The sequence below is a fragment of the Protopterus annectens genome, chromosome 4.part0, assembly GCF_019279795.1.
Source record: "Protopterus annectens isolate FY-2018-M chromosome 4.part0, PAN1.0, whole genome shotgun sequence".
In the NCBI taxonomy this organism is placed as follows: domain Eukaryota; kingdom Metazoa; phylum Chordata; order Ceratodontiformes; family Protopteridae; genus Protopterus; species Protopterus annectens.
In genome coordinates this window covers 706,558,732-706,581,713 of record NC_056733.1, presented here as the reverse complement: position 1 = coordinate 706,581,713, position 22,982 = coordinate 706,558,732, and the positions used below count along the sequence as shown (strand labels likewise).

At 39.6% G+C, this 22,982-nt stretch overlaps 1 protein-coding gene across 1 annotated transcript in view; it reads left to right on the top strand.

Annotated features, from left to right (window-relative positions):
• SMARCB1 (SWI/SNF related, matrix associated, actin dependent regulator of chromatin, subfamily b, member 1) overlaps positions 1-22,982 on the top strand; it is a 275,898-nt gene that overhangs the window by 58,520 nt on the left and 194,396 nt on the right. The window contains exon 4 of the mRNA XM_044069770.1: positions 22,664-22,854. Within this exon, the coding sequence (XP_043925705.1) occupies positions 22,664-22,854 (191 nt within the window). The remainder of the gene's footprint in view (positions 1-22,663; positions 22,855-22,982) is intronic.

The following is a 22,982-nucleotide window of genomic DNA, read 5'->3' as shown; positions in this document are numbered from 1 at the left end:
CCAAAGTATGAACTGGATGACAGCTAGTCCCCATCAAATACTGATTACTATCAGCAAATTTTCTATGCACAGACGTACGTAAAGTATTGCTGTCCTCCAAAATCAGATGTATGTCTAAAAAAGTTATATCTTTGCCCACCTGTATGCCATCAAAGGAATGTCCAAATGTATTATGTTGCATAGCTTCTATAAACTGACCAACATAATTTATTTTATTTATTTATTTTATATTTGTTGACCGGGCTAGTCTAGCTGGATCATATCCTTTTTCACTAGAGGCCCGGGAAGAAAAGCTCCAAGTATGATAAGATTACTACATACAATAGTTAGAATAAAAAGCAAGCTTAAAAATACATTTTGAAGCACAAAATGATTGTAAAGAGAGTACAAGCAATTTGAGTGATCAGAGTCGCAAAGTCTTGGAATAGGTTTTAAACAGCAATTAAGCCATGAGTTATAAGGTACAATCAGCACAAGTTCATACAATATTTGACAAGAAAAGCAAATTGGCAAGAAAAGCAAATTGACATTCACTTAGTCAAAGAGGGAGAAGAGAAGTAGGCTGGAAGATATAAATAGAGAAGAGTTAGCTTGTAATAGTTAGAACTATGGTGGGGCAGTAGCCCAGGAGGTAGGGGAAAAAGGGGCAGAGAAAGGAGAATAAGAATATTTAGTCAGGCATTGAGCAGGGACATGGCCAATGTATTTTTAGGTGATCTTTGAGGTGTTTCTTAGAGTGGAGTAGATGAAAGAGAGGTTAGTGTTGTAGGAAGGTTGTTCCAGATTCTGCCCACCACATTGGTAAATAGTGAGTCCCCAGCTTTGTTATTAGATTTAACGTTGGCAATTAGTAACTTGCTAGTTGAGCGTAGCGTTGTAAGATTTTTATATGGGGAGATCAGGTTAGGGAGGATAGGAGTATTAGTAGGGTGGTACAGAATTTTTTGTGTGATTACAAGTTGATTATATCGTAGTTGGTTTTGTAGTTCTAACCATTTGAGTTGTTTGAGGTTGAGACAGTGGTGGGTTCTATAGGGAATGCCAGTAGCAAATCTGACTATATTATTATAGCTAGATTCAAGCTTGGTAAGATTGTGCTTAGATAGATTGGTATAAATGGCAGAAACATAGAATAGGGTCGAAGTAAGATGAGCCTGGGCAATGGAAGTTCTAGCCAGTTGTTTAAGGAAGGGTTTGATTCTATACAGAGAGCCTAGTTTTTTATTGATAGTTTGAATAGTATTATTGATCTGGTCATCAAAGCTGAGGTTGTGATCAATGGTTATACCCAGAAGGTGTGCAGTAGGATCAGGGGAGATGCAAGTTCCATTATAGGAATTAATAGTGAAGTGGATCTGTGGCGATTTTTGAGTGGGAGTGAAGAGTAATAGTTTGGTTTTCTTGGGGTTGAGGAGGAGACATTGATCAGTAAACCATTTTTCTAGAGAGTTAAATACTGTTTGAGTAAGGGTTTGGAGAGAGGATGAGGACTTGGCAGTACAGATTATTGTATGCAAGTGGCTTGTGGAACAATAGTGTAGAGATTGTTAACAAAGATAGAAAAAAGAAGAGGGCCTAGGATAGAGCCTTGAGGGACTCCAGTATTCACAGGGAGGGGTGTGGAAAGATTGTTGTCCCAGAGTACTGCTTGATGTCTGTTATCTAGATAGGATTTAAACCAAAGAATAGCTTGTTGGTCAAGAGATTGGGCTTTTAGAGTACTGATAAGTAAGCTATGGTTGACCATATCAAAACTTTTGATAGGTCTATAAACAGAGCAGAAGAGATAGAGTTATTGTTTTGATTCCTGTTAATACAGTCTGTAAAGCTTAGTAGGGCAGTAGTGGTGCTATGAAAGGGTCTAAAGCCATGCTGACAGTTAGCAAGTAAGTTGTTATGGAGCAGGTGTTGGAGTAGTTGATGGTGGATACATCTTTCCATTATTTTGGCTAATGGAGAGAGTAGAGCAATTGGACGGTAGTTGGAAATGTCAGTGGATTTACCTCCTTTATGCAAAGGGATTATATGGGATACTTTCCATATGGAAGGGGATGGTACCTTCTGTGATTGTTCTGTTTATAAGGATGGATAATTGGATAAGCTAAGGGTTTGGCAGTTACTTGAAGGTATTCTGCTGGGAGGTTATCTGCGGAGGGAGTATAAGGTTTTTAGTTTCTGAAGGAGTTTACAGATAAAGGAAGTTGGAACTGGTTGTAACTGTAAGAGGGGAATAGAACTGTTTGTATTCTGTAAAGGAGAGGGGGTAGTGGGTGTTAGTGTTTTTGTTAAAGTTTGAATAGCTTCAGTGAAGTAGTTGTTAAAGGTATTGGCTATTTGCAAAGGACTATCATGGGGAATAGAGTTCGGGGCTGGAGTTCTAGCCTGCCCTGGTTTGAGAAGTTTATTAATGTCTGACCAAAACTTTTGAGGGTTGTTAGTGTGATTGTTGAAGTTTGGAATAATAATTTTTTTTGTCTAACAAAATGTCTTTTTTGGTAGCGTTACTTAATTGCTTAAAGTATAAGTGGTCAGCAGTGTTCTTTGAGGCTCTCCATTTGGCCCATATTTTGTTCCGTAGGAACATTTTCTCTCTGGTTAGTTTTGTGAGCCAGGGGGCTATTTTAGTCCTTACACGGGAAGAGTGGATGGGTGCGTGGCTGTTTAGGATTTGAAGGAATGAAGTGTTAAAGTAAGAGACGGCTTCGTCCAGTTTGAGTTGCTTTAGAGGTGACCAATTAAAGGCTTTTAGTTCGTTTTGAAAGTTTTCTGCTTGGAAGAATTTTTTTGAACGAAAGGTGACCATGTTGTAATTATTAGAGCTGTGTTTCTTTTGTTTTATTATGAAGGTTAGTACATGATCACTAATGTCGTCTGGGAGAGTTCTAACTTTATAAGTATCTGGATGACTGTTTATAAGGATCCAATCAAGAATAGTTTCCTTTTTGCTAGGTTTATGGAATATCTTGTGGGGGAGTTTATTTGTGTGAAGCCAAATAGGTTTATGTGGGTGTTTGGATTAGGGGAGTTGCATGTGGTCCAATCTATGTTAAAATCACCAAGTACTATAGTTTCCTGAGGTAGGAGAGTAGATAAGCTGCTAAGAATGTTTTCGAGAGTGGTAATATTACCTGGAGGGATGTCGGAGCAGATTATATAGATAGATTTAGCACCATTAATTTGAAGTTTGACAGTAAGAGTTTCAGCATTGGTATTTGGGGGTAATAACACATCAATGGGTGTAACAAGAAGTTCAGATTTATGCAAGATGGCTACACCTCCACCTTTTTTGGATGTACAGTCGGATCTTAGGATGTTATATCCAGGTTGGGTTATTTCTAGGTCACGAGTAGCGGGTTTTAACCAAGTTTCAGTTAGGCAAAGGATATCAAATGCATGAGCTTGTAAAAGAGCATGCAGTTGGCTAATCTTGTTGTTAATGCTACGGATATTGAGTTGAGCTATTCTGAGTGAGTTTCCTGATGATATAGAGGAGGAAGCATTGTTGAATGATTGTTTTTGTAGATTGTCATGTTGTGGTATTGGGCCAGGATTAGGATGAATGTCTCCACCTATTAGAAGGTTTAAAGATATCCCACCTTTACAAATAAAAACAAGATGATCTATAAAACGAAAATAAACTACATAATTTTTAAAAAAATCTATATGGTATAACCATTCTAACTCATACAAACCCATCATCAGCTTGGCATACATAGGGGCAAAAGATGCCCCCATGGCAGTGCCCTTGATTTGTCCATATATTCATTAAACATAAAAAATTGCTATTCAGACAAAATTCCAATATTTCAATAATATAATACGTTACTGGACTATCACCCAAAAAATATTTTACTGCTTCTAGTCCAAACTGACACTGTATGTTAGTCTACAAACTAACAACATCAACACTTATAAAAAACATATCTGCACTCCATTGTATTTTAGATAATTTTTCCAAAGAAAAATCAAAACTATCCCTAATATAACTAGGTAACTTTATTACATAAGGGAATAAATATTCATGCAAAAATTTCCCACTATTAGATAAAAAATATTTTTGAGCAGATACAATAGGCCTACCAGGTGGTCAACCCCATTTTTATGACTTTTTGGAAGACAGTAACATAAAGTCAACTCACTGTCATCAGTATTAAACTTTTTGTCTTTGTCATTTTGTGAAAAATATTTTAACCTCACTCCCTTAGATATAAGGGTGTCAAAATCATTCATAGCCTTAATATATTCATTTGTATTACTCTTAACATAAGTATTGGTATCATCCAGATGTCATACACATTTTATAATATTGAGCAACATTCATCACCACTATCTTACCACCTTTATCAGATGGTTTAATAATATGTTCATTATTCGCTAATGCCTGTAGTTCCTTCCATTCCTTTCTATTCATATTATATACCAACTTATGCTTATACTGCATAAAATCACAAAAAGCATTTTCTACAGCAAAATTCAACATTTGACAAACACTTTATATGTTCATGTTGGTATGGAGGAATAAAATCACTTTTACTCATTATTTTATCAGTTTTTAACAAACTATAGGCATTATAGTCACTTACACAATCAAAGCATTCCTCAGGGTCAGATACACAAGAATAAAAACTGTTGTCTAAACTATCAGATTCTAACCCACTACCATCAACTTCTTTATACTGGTTATTGGCAAAAAAATATATTCAGTGTATCTTCCTACACAGTCTAACAATATCACACTTTAATTCATATAACCGAGGCAGCACTGTGGGTATATATTTAAGACCATAATTCAAAGCATTTATCTGATCTACAGATAGACACACCAGAAGTGTTATGAACAATAGAAATTTTCTTACACTCAGATGCAGTAGTTGCATGGATTGTTTCACCCGCATCTTTGTAAACAAAAGACACAACTGTCAAGAAAATCTTGCACAACATTATTTACAGTCACACTAATACCATTTGCTTCTCTTGTTATCATTGAAACTGTATCCTTCTCGATTGTTATAGTTCCCAGACTGAAATCTTCCTCTCTTCTGCTCACTCTGCTCTTCCTGAAACTGCTGGTTCCCTCTCCGAAAATCTGAGGTTAATCTGGATGGATTTTTTGCTGCTGGTAATGCTGGAAAATGCTCTCTTTCACCTCCACCATTAGAGGAAACGCCCGAAACATCTGAAGCAAAAGACACACTCCTAGAAGGAGCTGGTGATTTCTTAAAGGGACCAGAGCCTTTATTACGATGAAAATGTGTTGGTTTTGCCATAAAAAAGCATGCTTACTTTGATGGTCTTTTAGATCTCTCTTCAGTTTTGTGCATTTCCGATCAATGAGTTCTTTTTCATATTTATCTAAACCAATATTTACATCTGCTAAAAACTTGTCAAACTGCATAGATGTAAGTCTTTTAGATATAAGTCATTATAGTCAGCTCTAATGTCTTCCTTAAGCTTGTTTTGTTTCACACGATCTCTTTCTAATAGAATGGAAATCCATTCTAAAGTACAACAATGAGCTGCCAATAACCATTTCTTAGAAAATTGCACATCCCTTTCATCAGACATATCAAAAGGAGTAGAGGGACTTTTAAAGGCTCTTAGTCCCCTAGGTGTAATGTCCAAGTCAACATATCTTTGCAAGCTTAACAGATTAAAGTATACAGCATTTACTTTATGCAGTAACTGTTCCAACTTACTCATTAAAGCACTCGATTCACCAGAAGGACTAGAAGGGCCAAATTGTCCCACAGAGGCAAATGGATCATTCACTCTAGAATTTCTTGCTTGTTCAAGCATTTCAAAAGAATGTGAAGTAGAGGAAACACCCACTGTAGCAGAAGTATTGGCAACGTTGGAAACGGCCATACCTGCAGCATTCTGATGCATTACAAAACTGTCCATAGTTTTTTGACTGCCTTCCAGTGTGTCATCCCTTAAGAGCCTAGGGATCCCAACCAAAGATTCATTTGCCATAAAAACAGACCAAACACTGCACGAACCAAAAGAAAAGATAAAACTGAAGACCACAGACAAAGAATTCACTTAAAACACCAGTTTATTGTACCCCTAACGCTTCGGCAACCGCCTTCAAGGAGTATAAAACATCACATAACTTACACAGTTTATATACCCTTATACATCTAACAGTTAAACAATTATGCTAAACCAATTAATCAATAAACATTAAAAAAATACTTCATACTGCTTTCTACTCGTTTTAAACAGTGTTTTCAGTGATGTTTTAATAGATATTGTTAAACACTACTGGAATTTTTTGTTTAGATCAATGGACCTAAAAAATTTATTGTCTAGGTCTTTAGGCATTTCATTTCGTAAAGGTAAGAATTTAAAAGATATCTTGGTACACAGTAAATTTAAATATCCCACTGAGACACTGCAGTATAGGACCATGCAGAGACTAGGAACTTTACCCTGTGGTCATTGCAATGTTTATCATTATATTGTTCCAACTTTTAAGTATATAAATGGTCATGTATTTGAGGCTAAAAATATATATAGCTGTAACACTGAAGGTATTATTTATGCGTTGAAATGTCCTTGTAACCTTGTATATATAGGAGAAAGTAAAAGGAAGTTTAAAACTAGACTGCAGGAGCATGTCAGGAATATTATAAATAATAAAGAAGATAGCCCTGTTGCCAAACATTTTATGCTGGTTCACAATTCTAATCCAAGTGGGCTACAAGCCACTATCGTAGAACATATTATGAAGGGTGTATTTTCTGATGATTTGTATAAAAAGAAGTTGTATATAAAGAAAGTATTTTCATTTTGAAATATGACACTTTATTTCCTCGGTCTGAATGTGGAATGTAACTGGAGGCTTCTTATCTGATGAGAAAGCAGTATTAAGCATTTTTTAATGTGTATTGATTAATTGGTTTGGGCTAATTGTTTAATTGTTAGATGTATTAGGGTATATAAACTGTGTAAGTTTGATGTTTTATACTTCACAACAGTGGAGTTGTCTGCATACCTAAAATTCCTGAAAAGTGTAGTGTGTTTGTGATTGTCATGAAATATTTTCTTTAAATGTTAAATGCCTCGCCATTGATAGGTACCTCTGCAAGGGCTGGATAACAGCTGTTCACATGTATGCATTTTGGTTCACAGCATAATTGTAGTATATTATGGTGTGTGCATGTGAGTGTGCACGTGTCAGAATCGTATGTAGCGTGTTGGTATGGCATCAGAGCTTCAAATTTCTCTAAAGAGTAACATCTGTCATTTTTAAATATGGAAATCTTTTTAATTAGTCCACATGTACACATTTTCAAGATAGTAATTTCCTTATATTTTGAACTAAAAACACGTACTGTTTAGCTTATGTAGTTGTTTCACAGGCGATTGTCATTAATATTTGAGAAGAAAAGCAGTAAGCGCTACAAATATACCACCCGTTATATGCGGAGTTGGATCCTGGGTAAAACTGCTATTAGAAATTCATAAGCTGACATTTTTTGAGTTTTTGGTTTAGAATAAATTGAACATAGTTTTTTTTTTTTTTTTTTTTTGTAACAGAAATAAGAGCTTTAAAATGCATGTAAATGTTGTAATCTGAGGGTATGCATCTTAATGTAAGAGTGAAGTTTTCATTATAGAAAATACATAAAAATATGTACATGTTCATATTGAAGTTCAAGGTCCAACTCTGACAGTTTGTTCTAAAAACATAGTCTGAGTGCATTTTATAGCAGAATATTGTAGCATTCTTCCTCAAGTTCTTTTTACATGTGTTAAATCAGTTTTGAATATGTAACCATTATAGGTGTGAGGGGAAAACACATGAACTGCCGGACCATGTCTGATTAATGCAAGTTACTAATTGCAGAGTTTATCTGCTATGCTTCTGGGGCTTATGTTCCTGTTGGACACTGTATTCCTGATCCGTTTATTGTCATTGCCCTTGCATTGTGACATATTGTGTTGTAACCTACCCTCTGAAATCGTGTTCTGCTAAACGTTCACCTGGTTTGGACATGAAGCTGTACAGATGTTTAGCTTTTTTACTATTACAATGGCAGCTGTGTTTTGGCGTTACTTCATTAACTCAGTCACTCCGGAGCAGCTCAGAAAATCCTGCCTGTTTACTTCCACCATAGGAATGACCGTGCAGCCTGAGTTCATTTTTAGATAATCCAACTGTAATACCATACAGAAAACAAATGTTCATAAGTCTTTAAAGAGCTAGACTAAACATGTAAATGCGAAAGTTGTTCAGCATACACTGACCTTTCCAGCAGTGTAAATGCTGATAGTGCGCATCTGTCATTATTAAATATTTGCCAAGGAATGCTGATGTTCATATTTTTTACCTTTTTGTAAAACAAATCACAATATTTTGCTGAATGTACCATGCAGACCTATACAATTTGTAATTGTATGAATGTCGGTTTTAAAGAGATACCTTAACCGTTACTGTGTGATGCTCCTTTTCTGAGATGGTCACAGAAATATGATTAATATTGTATTTCCTCATAATTCATAAATAAACAGAACATGTCTCATCACATGTAACAGACAGACTACATATCCGTGTACAAGTTGTGTGGCTCAATGTCAGCTTCAAAATGATGCATCATGTGTCATCATCATGCTCCCTCGCAAAGATATGGGCATAATAATGAGAAATATGGCAAGTGTATAATTTCCGTAACCCTACAAGACACAAACTGTGATATCTGTGCATATATACACCACACAGTTCTTTTACCATGTTGTAAGGAGTCATGCTGTCTTCAAAATGAGGTATTACTTGGCCCATTGACATGCTTCCCTTGCAAAGTTATTTACCAAGATATGAAAAAAATTCATAATTCCCATAACATAAGCCATAAAACTGATATGTACATATGTACACCATACAGACAGTTCTTTTACCATGTTGTATGCACTATCATTTTCAAAATGAGATTACTTAGAACGTTAAAATCTTTCCTTAGCATATTCATTCACTAAAATATGAAAAAATATAATTTTCATAACCTTAATCCTACACAAACTGATATCTGTGCATGTGTACAGCCCACAGGCACAGTTCTTTTACCATGTTGTAAGGACTAACACTGACTTCAATATGAGGTGTTATTTAGCGCAATTACTTTCTTCCTACCAAAGTTGTTTTTACCAAAATATGGAAGTCATAATTTCCAAACTGTGACATCTGTACATGTGTACAACACATGTCCACAGTTTTTACCATGTTGCCACTGCCATCCAGGATGATCCTACGATTCATGGTGTCTAGGTATGATGCCAACTGTATTCAGCGCCACAGATGAAGTCTCTCCAAGGTGCCATACGAATACACGTGTACTAGAAATATATATGTAGCGACTGTGTGATGCAGGAAATTACTTTGATACAATGTCAATTGCAGTAGTTAAGAAAAATATGAAGCATATAACCACAATGGTGACTTTACTGTGTATCTGTCAAACAAACAAATTGTAAAATGGCAGAAAAACTGGTGGGGAGGGGTGGCTTGAAGTGACTCCACGTAGACAAAAAAAAAAAAAAAATCTGCCTTATGCATTCATAAATGTGATAACTTGTACTTATGTGAATAACAGTGACAGCTGCTGAGAGTTTTACCTGAAAAGTGATAATGACTCAGTGTTATATTTGTAACTCTGCCTATTGTTAATGTGATGATGACCTGCATTTCATTACTGCAAAGTTAAGCATGCTCAGACACGGGGGATAATTGCTGCACATAACCTGTTGAGGAGACATTCAATATATTACCTTGTGCAGCTGTTATGCAACACAGACTCATTATAATCTGTTGGGAGAAGTCATCAGTAATTCAGTAAAAATAGTAGTATAACAGTTGTACATTACTGAGCCCTTCCTCCCATCTAAATTCCACACGTTACTGACAAAGCCAGGAAAAATGCCCAAAATATATTGCAAACTTTTGCGTATCTCATGACCCCCAACCTGTTAGTTTAAAAATCAGAAACCCAAATCAGGAACATATTTTAAATATTGGTCTTGTATACTTAGCAGGTAGTGTCATAGTAAGCATGTTCTGAAAGGTATGAAGTCTGAAAATCATATATTTGTTGTTCAGTAACTGCAGTCCATGGCACTTTACAAGAAAGCCACGGTCAAAAGTTAGGTTGCTATCAATCTGAATGCCCAAATCCCTCACAATTGGCTGCGTGCTTAGGATAGTTATTAATGTGATAATTTGTGGGGATGGCACTCTCCCCATAGGGGATGATGCATTTTTTTGTATTTAGCTTGAGGCCATATTTCTGGAACCAGTCACTTGTTTGGGTGAGACTCTCTTGGAGGACGTCCACGTCACTAAGGGAGATTGATGACAGTGCCCAGCCTACAGTCATCTAAAAACTTGGTCAGCCATAGCCCACTGGTTTTGGCCTGCACCTCAAAGTATATCCCAAATAACCTACAAGAACAGTAAACTGCTGTAGTAAGTAGAGTCCTGCTATGCAGAAGACAACAGACCATCACCTGTGTCTTATTACAGATGTTCGTGTTACCCTGCTGCAGTCATCACACTTGGGTTATCCTGTCGTCAGGCCGTCCCGCAGTCGGCCGGAATTCCAAAGTCTTGGTCCGGCATTGGTTACTGTCGCCTCTTCCCTGACGTCAGTGCGCCAGGGGTATATATATTGCAAGCGACGCCATTTTCTTCAGTCTTTCTTGCCGCGCGTTGCCAGAAGCAGTTCGCAGGTGCCGGTCGGCCGACTCCTGAGATTTTCGAATTTGAATTTCAGACCGAAGTCTTCCATAAAGCTAAGTATCCCGTTGGGGAAACTTTTCTTGCCTCAGACCGATGTCAGAAAAAGTTAACAATTGTATTTCTTGTGGGAAGCAAATACCTCATAAGGATTTTCATTCTTATTGCATACCTTGCCTAGGCCCAGACCACGACGTCTCTTCTTGTCGGTTTTGTGCTAGGTTTAATAAGCGTACTATTAAAAGACGCTTTGATTTCGCACAAGACTACTTCGGTAGGAAATTTAACTACACCATGCCGTCGGAGCAACCGACTACCGGCGTGCACAAAAAACGCAGGGATAAGGACAGACAGCCCAGGCCTAAGCCAGATTCCGAGGCCTCGGCTGATCCGGTCTCCGGTTCTCCGGTCCTCCGTGAGGCTCCGACGCAGCCCCTGACTACCGCAGATCTGGAACCAGAGACCGCTACGGAAATTTTGACGGAATGTACAAGGCCGACGCAGCCTTTTACTTCAGGGCCTTCCAACGACTTTGCTTCAAAAGACGTCGGTGCTGCAGAAACGCCATCGGTTTCTGAAGGCGTTTTCAAACAGACAACTCTCACCATTAAAATGTTTTCTAAGTCGAAGACTTCTAAATCTAAAAGGACTGCACTTCAGTCTCCTGTTCAAGGCCCTATGCCTAAGAAACAGATGCTCAAAATGACTGAAGATTTGATTTCTTTAATCAGGGGTTCACAACCCCCTAAGGCCTAGACAAGAGGAAGATTATGCTTCCTCTGAGCAAATGTCCATTTCTTCAGACTCCTCGGAGGACCAAGACTATTCCTTCTCTCCTTATGAAGATTCTGATGCTGAGGACTCTATTCCCTCAGCTTCTCCTCCTGAAGACTACTCCTTTGGGGAAACTTTACACACAATGAGGGAACATTTTCACTCGGAAGGTTAAGACTACTCTGATTCATAGAAAAGGCTCAGAGAGTTTCTTTTACTCCTCCCAACATAGACACTTGCCATCCCACCAATTTTGGACATTGTGGATGTCTATTTAGAATCCAGTTTCAACCCAGACTCTCTACCTCCTGCTCCAGCTTAGCCTGACAGATACTACAGAGTGCCTGATTCCCACAAATTTCTTTACAAAAGCCCAGTAGCTGACCCAGAGACTATCTCCCCAGGGTCCCAAGGGGGCTAAGGCTTCTATGGCTAAAAACCCAGTACCTTCTGAGAGGGATTCCAGAGCACTAGACAGGTGGGGGAAAAAGGTTTACACCTCAGCCACACTAGCTATGAGGGCACTGAATTGTCAATTTCATATGCTTAAGTATCAGCAATTTCTAATCTCTCAGTTAAAGCAAAGAATAACCACTCTTCCTCAACAATCTGAATTGAAAGAAGTACAGGATCTGTTGCACGCCACTGAGCAGGTGGGCAAACATACCTTACAATGTGGGTTTGATTCTTTGGAGGCCTCCTGCAGCGCAGCTGTCACTGGGTCGGTTATACGTAGGCATGCTTGGTTAAAGGAACAAACTCTGCTTGATCATGTTAAAGCAAAACTACTAGATGCTCCTTTACAGCAGGATGTTCTTTTTGGAGTTAAAGCAGAAGAAATTTTAAAGGAAATGGAAGATAAGGCAAAATCTATGCAGACAGACAAAGATTTCCTACAAGTACAACCCCCTCGCTTCAGCAGAAACTGGCCAACAAAAAATTGGTCCTTTCCAGCCATTGACAGACTGCAGAGGGGTAAATACAGACACCCAAGGGACAGAGGACAACCACAAGCCCAGTATAAACCTCGGCAATGGGGCACTACAACACAGAAGGGAGGAGAAGATAGGTCTCAATCCACCAGAAGGCAAGCTCAATGACTTGCACCTCATCTGGCCAAGCAATACTCTCTTGGCAGCTCCCTTGGGGGGAAAACTCACACTTTTTGCAGACAACTGGCACATTGTCACAAAGGACAAATGGGTCCTAGACATAATTTTACGAGGATACAGATTCCACTTTCACACCTTGCCAATGAAAAGAGGAATGCCAAACCTGCCACAAAATCAATGGGCAGAGGCACAAAAACAAATTACAGCTCTCGCGGACATGAGAGCCATTCAACTGGTACCTACTCGAGAGCAAGACCAAGGATTTTACTCGACTCTTTCTAGTACCCAGAAAGGGCAATGCCTGGAGACCAATTCTGGACCTTTCAATTCTAAACACTTACAAGTACCCAAATTCAAGATGCTAACACTACAGCAGCTACTTCCCATGTTGGGCAAGGAAGCATGGCTAGTAACGTTGGACCTCAAGGAGGCATACCTGCATGTCCCTATCAGACAAAGTTGCAGAAGATACCTCCGTTTCATTGCAGGTTCAACCCATTACCAATTCTCTGCACTGCCCTTTGGCTTATCTACTGCGCCCAGAGTTTTCACAAAATGCCTGGCACCAGTAATTGCATACTGCAGACAGAGGAATTCAAATATATCCATACCTGGACGACTGCCTCATCCAAGCAGAAAGCAAAGACATTCTCTTACATCATCTGGCCTTTGTAAAGCATCTACTAAACTGCCTGGGGTACACAGTAAACGAAAAGAAGTCAAAACTAGTACCCTCACAAAAAATGACATTCCTGGGTGCCAGCTTGAATACAACAGCCCAGAAGGCTTATCTTATGCCAGACAAGAAACTACAACTGACTCGATATTTCAAGACAATGGCAACAAAGACCCAATTAACTGCAAGAAAAATTCTGCAGGCTTTGGGCTTCATGGCATCTTGCATACTACTAATACCATTTGCAAAGCTGCATATGAGGAAATTAGTGGTACCTAAAAAGCGTATGGTTTCAACACGGCCACAGCTTGGACACAATGATATTTCTCATTCCCTGCCTACAACAGGAATTTCTATGGTGGTCACAGGCATGTCACCTCAGCAAGGGTCAGCCTTTCACCTTGCCCCCAGCCAGGCAGACTATCACAACAGATGCTTCAGATTACGCCTGGAGGGCACACATGACAGGACAATGCATTCAAGGCCTATGGACCGCAGATCAAAGAAATCTGCACATAAATCAAAAAGAGATGCTAGCTGTACAGAAAGCTCTGACAGCCTTCAAGGATCTATTGCATCCAGGACAACTTGCAATAAAGACGGACAACACCACAGTAATGTGGTACATAAACAAACAAGTGGGTACGCATTCCTACCCTCTATGCAGGCAAGCAATGATCTTATGGAACACAGCTCTGGCCTACCAAGTCCAGTTACAAGCTCAATTCCTGCCAGGACAGAAGAACACATTGGCAGATTACCTCAGCAGAAATATCAAAGATCCCCACGAGTGGAAACTAGATCCACAAATATCTGCAATGATAACTCAAAAATGGGGCCTTCCGAACCTAGACCTGTTTGCCAGTCCTCAAAACTACCAACTGACAAAATTTTGTACAAGGACATTTCACCATCAAGCTTGGAAAGTGGACGCTCTCTCTTTCAGTTGAAAAAACCTGACAGCATATGCCTTCCCTTCATTACCTCTCCTCACAAAGGTTTTTTTGAAGGTCAAAAAGGAGAGACCACGACTAATTCTCATACCCCAGACTGGCCACGCCAGCACTGGTACCACAGCCCACCATGGATATTGCCTCAAATACCCCATTTGCTCACACAACAAAACAGATTCTTCACAGCCAGCTCAAAACTTTAAATCTAGCTGCATGGCAAATCAACTAAACATCCAACCAGCTCCTCTTTCACAAGCAGTTCTGGGTGTTATTCTGGAAGCCAGGAGGCCAAGCACCAGGAAGGCTTATTCGGACAAATGGAAAAGGTTTTGTGCCTGGAACCAAGCTAAAGGCCAAGACACAATTCAGCCTCACATTCTACAGTGTTTAGCTGAGATGTTGCACAAAGGACTTTCCTTTTCCTCAATTAAAATCCATGCTTCAGCTATTTCAGCTCACTACAACACGGATCCACCTTTATTTTCACATCCTCTTCTAAGGCAGTTCCTCAGAGGGGCAAAAAACATTAGACCACCCAGGAGAGCTCCGACACCAACTTGGGACCTCAACTTTGTTCTGGAAAAACTAACGCTACCTCCGTTTGAACCAGCTTTCTCTGCAGATCTTCAGTTCCTATCATGGAAGACTGCCCTGCTCCTAGCAATAACTTCAGCTAGGAGAGTCTCAGAGCTACAGGCACTAATGGCAGTGGAACCTTTCCTCATTTTTCATCAAGACAGAGTTTCTCTACGAACTAATCCTTCCTTTATGCCTAAGTTGGTTTCCAGTGTAGCTTTAAATCAAACCATCCACTTACCCACCTTCTTCCCTAATCCACAGAACAAAGGTGAGAGACTCCTGCATTGCTTGGACATTCACAGGCAGCTTCGTTACTACTTGGACAAAACTAAGGCTTTCAGAAAAACTGACCAGCTCTTTGTATCCTATGCTACAGCTTCTTAAGGGAAGGCTATATCTAAGCAAACCATTTCTAAATGGATAGGTCATTGCATACGTTTCTGCTATACCCATCATGGGAAACCAGTTCCTGCTACCATTAGATCCCACTCTACCAGGGCAACAGCTACCTCTACAGCCTTTCTCAGGGGGGTTCCAACCAAGGAGATTTTAGAAGCTGCAACTTGGAGTTCAGTACACACCTTTAGCAAACACTATCACTTACCTCTTTACTCTAAGTCCAGGGCGGGCTTCGCCACTGCAGTTCTGCAGGGCCTTATTGCCTCCACTAACCCTCTATGATACCTCCCCCCTACCTTAGCTTTGGGATTCAACCCAAGTGTGATGACTGCAGTAGGGTAACACGATGAGCATAGTACAGTTTTGTACCTACCATAAATGTAGATGTGTTCTCCCTGCTGTAGTCCAGGTTACCCTCCCTCCATCCCCTCTGATCTACTGGCAAAATCTCTTCTATGCCTTACTGATGTATTTGCTTGTAGCTGAAGGGATTTTGTGTTTGTGCAGTGTTCACTCCATTTGGTACTAATTCTGACCACCTTTTTGGGGGCACCTGACATCTGGGGCAAGAAAAACTGAAGAAAATGGCGTCGGTTGCAATATATATACCCCTGGCGCACTGACGTCAGGGAAGAGACGACAGCAACAGATGCCGGACCAAGACTTTGGAATTCCGGCCGACTGCGGGACCGCCTGACGACAGGATAACCCAAGTGTGATGACTGCAGCAGAGAGAACACTCTAACATCTACATTTATGGTAGGTACAAAACTGTACTTTCTGTATACATCATCCCAAGGTTGTGTCATCACTTTGACAATATCATTACTCAAATACTTTTGGCAGAATTTGAATTTTCAGTGATTATTCCTCTTAAACGATCTTCATCACGATCAAATGTCTCAAGATTGTCATTATTTGCAAGTAATGTTTTCATATTTTGGGAAAAGCCAATGTCACTCACTAAGGTGCAGAACAAAACTGCTTAGAAAAAGTTTTTCAATGCACATACTATATTCATACAAATAAACATGCACACAGACATAAACAGATACATTACTGAACAATGTGTTTGCATGTATTTTGAATGTGTCTGCATGTATTCTGAAAATCCGTCACTCACTAGCATACTGGACAAGTACTGGACTTAGAAATAAAGCACGCACATTATTCATAGGTTCCTAGATCAGTACTAGGCCAACTACCCTTATTGGGTCATTTTAAACCTATCCAATTACCCCATGTGAGAATCAAACCTTGTGCATATGTGGTAAACACCTTAACCAGTATGCCAACCATGTTTTTTTTTCCTCCACAAAATCTCCAATGGTACTGGCCAAACAGGCATCTTCCTCTCTCACACACACACACACACACCCTTTCCATCTTATCATTCATTCCATTATTACTACTTGTCCCACATGGTTGGCAAGTGTCTTTTTAATGACTGCTAACATACCCTCACCATAATGACGTTCATAGGTTCATAGGTTCATAGGTTTATACTAGGCTATCATTGGTCAAGATTTCTCTTGAACAAGGATCTAGATTTTTGAGGTGAAGCATATTCATCAAATCTGGGTTTGAGTATGTTAGGCAGGTCACCTCTGAGCAGCGTGTAGTTTATTGAATAGAGCTGGAGTGATTTTTGACCTTTTTTTGTGAGGGACTTTTGTGGCCTCTCAGCTGCTGCAGGTGTCGGGTCAGATACACATCCCAATGGGGCATTTGTACCAATCATTGGTCTGATGAGTGATGAGTAAGATCTAGATGATCTTCATGATAAGAAAGGCAATAAAGAATAGAAAGTCTTCCTTCTAACGCTACTTACATGACAGACTAATGACAAACTACAACCAAACTGTCCCCCCCGGTCCCTTCTCTCCTTCCTCTGCTCTCAGGATATCAGATTGCCACCCCATAGGTACTTGTTTTTAACCTTGTTTTGTTTAATATGACTTTTATGCATTGGCATTTAACTTAACAGGTGGCACCAGTTGGCACCATCCGCTTCTTATGAGACTGAAGGATATCTGTATCTGTGTCAGATGTATGTTTTTCTACTTGCAGTTTCAGTGCAACTTCAAAACTTTGTTGCCTCCCATACCTCCTTGTGTTTGTTTGCTTGTGGAAGAAAAGAAGCAAACAAAAGGGCCCCAGGACCCCTGTCTGTGGGACACCACCACTTGAGGTTTTGAGTGAGACTGGCGCCAGCAACACCCTCCTGGTTGGGTTCTGTCTCTCTCAGTTTTTGCAACATCTTCTGATGATGATGGGTTAACATTTAAGCTGATGAGTTTTTCAATGATACCGTAGGCATGGACTGCCTTTCCTCAATCTGGCTTTTTGGTGACTGTTGAAAGAAGTCAACCAAAAAAAAAGGCATGATCTGCTGCCTTTGAAGCCAAAAAACTTTGGATCAATCCAAAGTGCAAAAGTATCTTTATTTATTGAGGTCCATTTTGATCCCCACCTCCATGGCTTTGCAGATAAGGCTTTGTCAGGCTAATGGGAAGTGGTGGCAGTGCGCCAGCCCCACCCTGGGTACAGATCCAGGAGACTTGATTTGATTACAGCTGTCCTAGCTGCTGGGTGGGTTCTCATTCTCATTGAGTTGGGCACACAGCCACAGCCGACATCAGGTCCCATGGATGCTGTGTTTTTTTTTTTGGAGAGAGCAGTTCTCACTTGGGGCTGGAGATGTTTGGGAGGGGAAGTTTGACTGAAACCTGTCAGCCAGTATGCTGGCAATGTCTGTAGATCAGTAAATCTTCACATCATTTTGAACTAGTTCTGAGCATATCTGGGAGTTTCGATGATTTTATGAGAGCTCTTAGTTTTTACTTATATCTTTTTTTGTTTGGGATTGCCTTATCCATGCAGTGTAAAGTCTAGTCTTTAGAAGTGTGAAGTCGCTTAAGTCGAGCTTTCACTGTGGTTTTTTTTATTTCAGGTGGGGGGTGGGATGGGATGAGGACCTTAGATTGATTTTTGATCTGATCTCACCAGTGAGGGGTATACTATGATGAGATCAAGTATTATCTCCTCTTGTGGGATGGTGACTAGTTGTTCCATGGCATTTGAGTTTATGAAATTCAGGGACTTTTGGGCTAGGGTGTTTGGGTTTTCAGGAGGAAGGCCATGGAGGTTCCTGAGTGTGTGAGGGTGGGCCTGTAACACAATTTTGCAGAGCAGTCAGTCTTGCTGGTTAATTGCACCTGATGGGTCTCCTCGATGCATCGCTGCTTACCAGTCAGTCTTGAGGTGTGTGTGTCCTAATGATAATGGATCCCTCCTTTCTTGGTATTGTTCACAGCACAGACATCGCATGTTCTCCATACTGAGAAGGCCTCGAAAAAGGCATTTTGAGATTGAGACTTAACATCCTTACTTTGCCTTACTCTACCCCTTGCCCTCCCTCATTCCTTTTTCTTCTTTGCCCTCCCTCTAGGTTCTTTTCTCCTCCTTAATCTGAAACTTTCATCTCTTCCCTGTTCTACATCTCTATCATTCTTCATTTTTACCTATTTCTTTTCTTTCCTTTTTAATAGCAGTGTTATTTATATATCCAGCTTTTTTTCTCATGTTTATTTTCCTCATAAAAGTTGATTTTCTGGAAAATCATTGGCAAGTCATTGTGGATTATAGTCAGAAATTAATGACAAACTGATTTTCAATCTACATGCTGTTCAGAAAATTCATGCTAATGTACACCCTATTCTATCAATGTTCTTAGTTGATAAGAGCAGTATTTCAAAGATGTCCTTATTTTTGGCCCTTTGTGCCCCCCATTATTTATGACTTTATCTAGATTTCTTGCTCTAAGAGGTTGAGAGGAATGTTTACGTTTCATACTTCAAATCCTTCAGAACATGTGCCCGTAACGCAAACCCCTGGTAATTGTAGTACATTTCTATAGGGCATATATGTCAAATATATTCCTATTTCTGGGTCATTGTCCCAGCATTTTGTTGGCCTTTGACCAGCTGTCTTGCACTAAGAGATTGTGAGCTCTGTGTGAAGCCCTGGTGATCACTGTGGCATTCCACACAAAACCACACCGTAAGTGCTCTGCTTTACACAAGATTGCTATCTGTAGTAATGTACGTGGTTTCCTGGCCAGCAACACTGTTGCCGGCCAAGAAACCTTGCTTAAACACAGTAGGTGGAATGAATATGCAATGAGTACTGCTGTTCAGGCTTTGCACAAAGCCTGCACAGAGTTTGAATCCCATGGATAAGTGCTTTGCTTTACACAAGATTGTTATTTGTAGTCATGTACGTGGTTTCCTGGCTGGCAACAGTAGAAACCCTGCTTAAACGCAGCAGGTGGAATGAATATGCAATGAGTACTGCTGTTTCAGGCTTTGCACAAAGCCTGCACAGAGTTTATTGAAATCCCATGGATAATCTTCATACAGGTAGAGCTTTTTGTTTACAGTTGGAGTTTGGCATAATGGTTAATTATAAACACAAGGTAAGGGTTTAATTCTCATCTTTAAGAAAAATTGGCTAGGCTTAAATGGACTGCAGAGACAGCTAGCTTAGTATTCACACATGAACAGACCTTATGAACTATGATACCAAAAACCTCCTAGGACCTGTCCCCCACCAGCTTGCCTTTGTCAAGGGAAAATTCTGCCCAATGAATTGGTTAACTTTTTAGAGGGAGTTAACAAAGGCTGTTGACTGTGGTCATGCCATTCACACAGAGTATCTCCAGCTAGTCGAGCCATTTGACACCATGCCCCATGTTGAATTGCAAGTAACCTTAAAAATTTAAAAATGCATCCCCACCTGCTAAGATGGATAGCAAACTATCTAAAAGACAGCCCATACAATGCAAGTAGAAAGTGCTATATCAGAAAGTATAAAAAGCAGTGTTGTTTCTCTGGGGTCAGAGTTGGGACTCCTTATTTTCAAAGACCATGAGCTACCAAAAATCCATCCTGTACAACAAGGTAAAAATAAATCGAAAAAAAAAAGTCTCGCCAAAAACTGCAGCAAGCTGCTTGTCATTAATGTAAGAAGCAGTTTGCTGCATGTAAATCACCAGGCACGTAAACGCTTCAGCTGTTGGCGCAAATGCAGTATCAGCATTCGTTTACAGATCCGGTACCGCACTGTGGCATCATTGAAACCTCGTAGCTAGCATTCCAAGACATAAAGTTAAAAACAAGACAAAAAGTTGTGAATTGCACTTAAATGCCAGTACATAGGTATAGAATTATTTGGGTTCCTATTGGAACATCGAATATTCAATTGTTCGAATTACTAAAGGTCTACCTTTAATGATAGAATGATTAAATATCCAAATGTTCGTAAAGCATGATTTAAAAAAAAGTAAAGGGTGTAGGCAGGGGCAAACCTCCCTGCACCCCTCAAGTGGGGGGTGCTCCCCCACATCCCTCGCTACTTAAATATACCAACTCTGAGATTGCGTTACAGTGTACGAAAGGGAAACCTTCCCTTTCCTGCGCTTAACTCTGTTAAAGTGCGATCTTGGAGTTGGTATATTTAAATAGGGGGAGTGTGGGGGGTGCAGCAGTTAATCTTTTTTAATTACATTTTCAAAGTTTTAGTACTTTGATCATATGGTGTCGACTGTATGTTATTCGAAGTACTGAAGCTTCGATAATGTAATATGTAACCAAATTAAATGCATCTTAATTCACATTTTATTTGTTGGTCAACATCCTAATAGTTAAATATTTAAAAGGTATGCCTGGCTATCCTTGATTATTTATGTTATCTGTAATCCTTGGAGATAAAAGGTTGAGAGCTAATCAGCTGATGTCGGAGATGAACTTGCATTTTTCAAGCTCCACTAACAAGTTGCCCGCACCTTAGGTTAGGCTATCCGATGCAGTGATTCCTAAATCCTGGAATAAATAAAAGGCAGTGAGTGACATCGGGTTTCTGAAGAGCCTTTCAGCCTATTCCCTTCAGGCATCATTGTAAGAAGTGTCTCTGTTGTAACCAGAAGAAATAGTAGCAAGCTGTCTGGGAGAAATGTATCGATACTAACGGGGTTATATTTCCTGAAACAAGTTTCACTGTAATAGTTTCTTTTACAGGTTTGGAACATGAACACCATTACAGGACAGATTGCAACAATTTATTCACATCTTTTAAGGGAGATTTACTATTTCGATGCACTAGAATATTGTTGAAAATACTTGTGTATCTCAACTGTCCCTGATTTAGTCTCATGTTTTCGTCCTGCCCCTCCTGCTAAATCACTGAGGATTACACTCTGTTAATAATGCTGCACGAGTTTTGTGCCTCTTGTCCAGATAATTTTATTTAACATTTCAAGAAAATTAGAGTATTTATTTATTTATTTAAAATTTGTTCCTAATTGCTGTGCAAAGAAGTTGACAGCTATGAATGTGATTGGTACAGATAAATACATACAGTACCGATAATGCTGCTAAGGTTTTTTTTGCTGCATCCCAATTTAGAGCTATGAAGGAATTTATAAGTAGCCAACATTACATTACAGTGCCGATATCGCTGCCAAGATACTACTGCATAAAATATTTTTCTTTTAACATTTAACAATATATTAAAAAAGGTGGAGAAGGTGTGTGTGATGACATCACACTGTGGGTGGTCTTCCCTTGCCAGACTGAGAGCTGGATGCTCTTGAAGCAAAAACAGTGAATTTACTCTAAAAGAAAGCAGAACACTGCAGATTCATTGACAATGGGTCCCTTTTTCATCACTCAAACTATGCATTGGTGATGAAAGCAAAGTGTTCTGAAAGCTGCATAGACACTCTCCCTTTAAGTGCATGACTCACACTGCCAGATGATGACAACTGCAACACATACAGAATCTGCTTGCTATGATCACAAGTAGATACACAGTGCATGGCAAGCCAATTTTTCTCGTAAAACTTAAATATGAACCTGATGTTACTCCACACTGAAAACCTAAGTTGAGAAGGTACCTGACAAAGTTCAGGTACTTTTTCAACTTAATTTTTAACAGTAGAGCTAAAACTTGACTGCAAAGTTACTGGCGCTTGTGGAAGGCACTCTGGTGGAACAGCATACAATTTTTAGCGTCTCAGAGGGCACTCGGATGTAAGCACTAAGGCGCTCTGAGAAGATACTCTGGGTTAATGTGTTAAGAAACTGAAACTTTGCCAGTAGAGTTAGTATCCAGTTTGTGTATGTCACTGAATGCTCAAAGTTAACCTAGCAGCCTTGTTATTTGTCAGTAGGTAATGCCAACTAAGTTGCAGATATCTTTGGTTAAACTGATAGGCAGTAGCTGGCTGTGAATTCGGCTGTCTTACTGAGAGTATTGTTAAATCATTTATATTGTATCCATGTTGTATCCATGTTGTACACGGCTTGCTGTTTGCCAATTATCTTGTTAGGCAGATATAGATCTATTTTATATTTGCTGTTTTTTTACTTCTGTTCAGCTGAATATCCATGTTGGGAACATCTCTTTGGTGGACCAGTTTGAATGGGATATGTCCGAGAAGGAGAACTCGCCGGAGAAGTTTGCACTGAAGCTCTGCTCAGAGCTTGGTCTAGGTGGGGAGTTTGTCACTACCATCGCATATAGCATCAGAGGGCAGCTAAGTTGGCACCAGAAGACCTATGCCTTCAGGTAACAGCATCCCCTAAATGGCAGAATTATTTTGATATGAACAGTTTGTTGGAGAGGGTGTGACAAAACACAGTTGGCTGGGAGTTGAGCATAAAACAAAGCTGACTGGAATGGAAGTAACATGACAC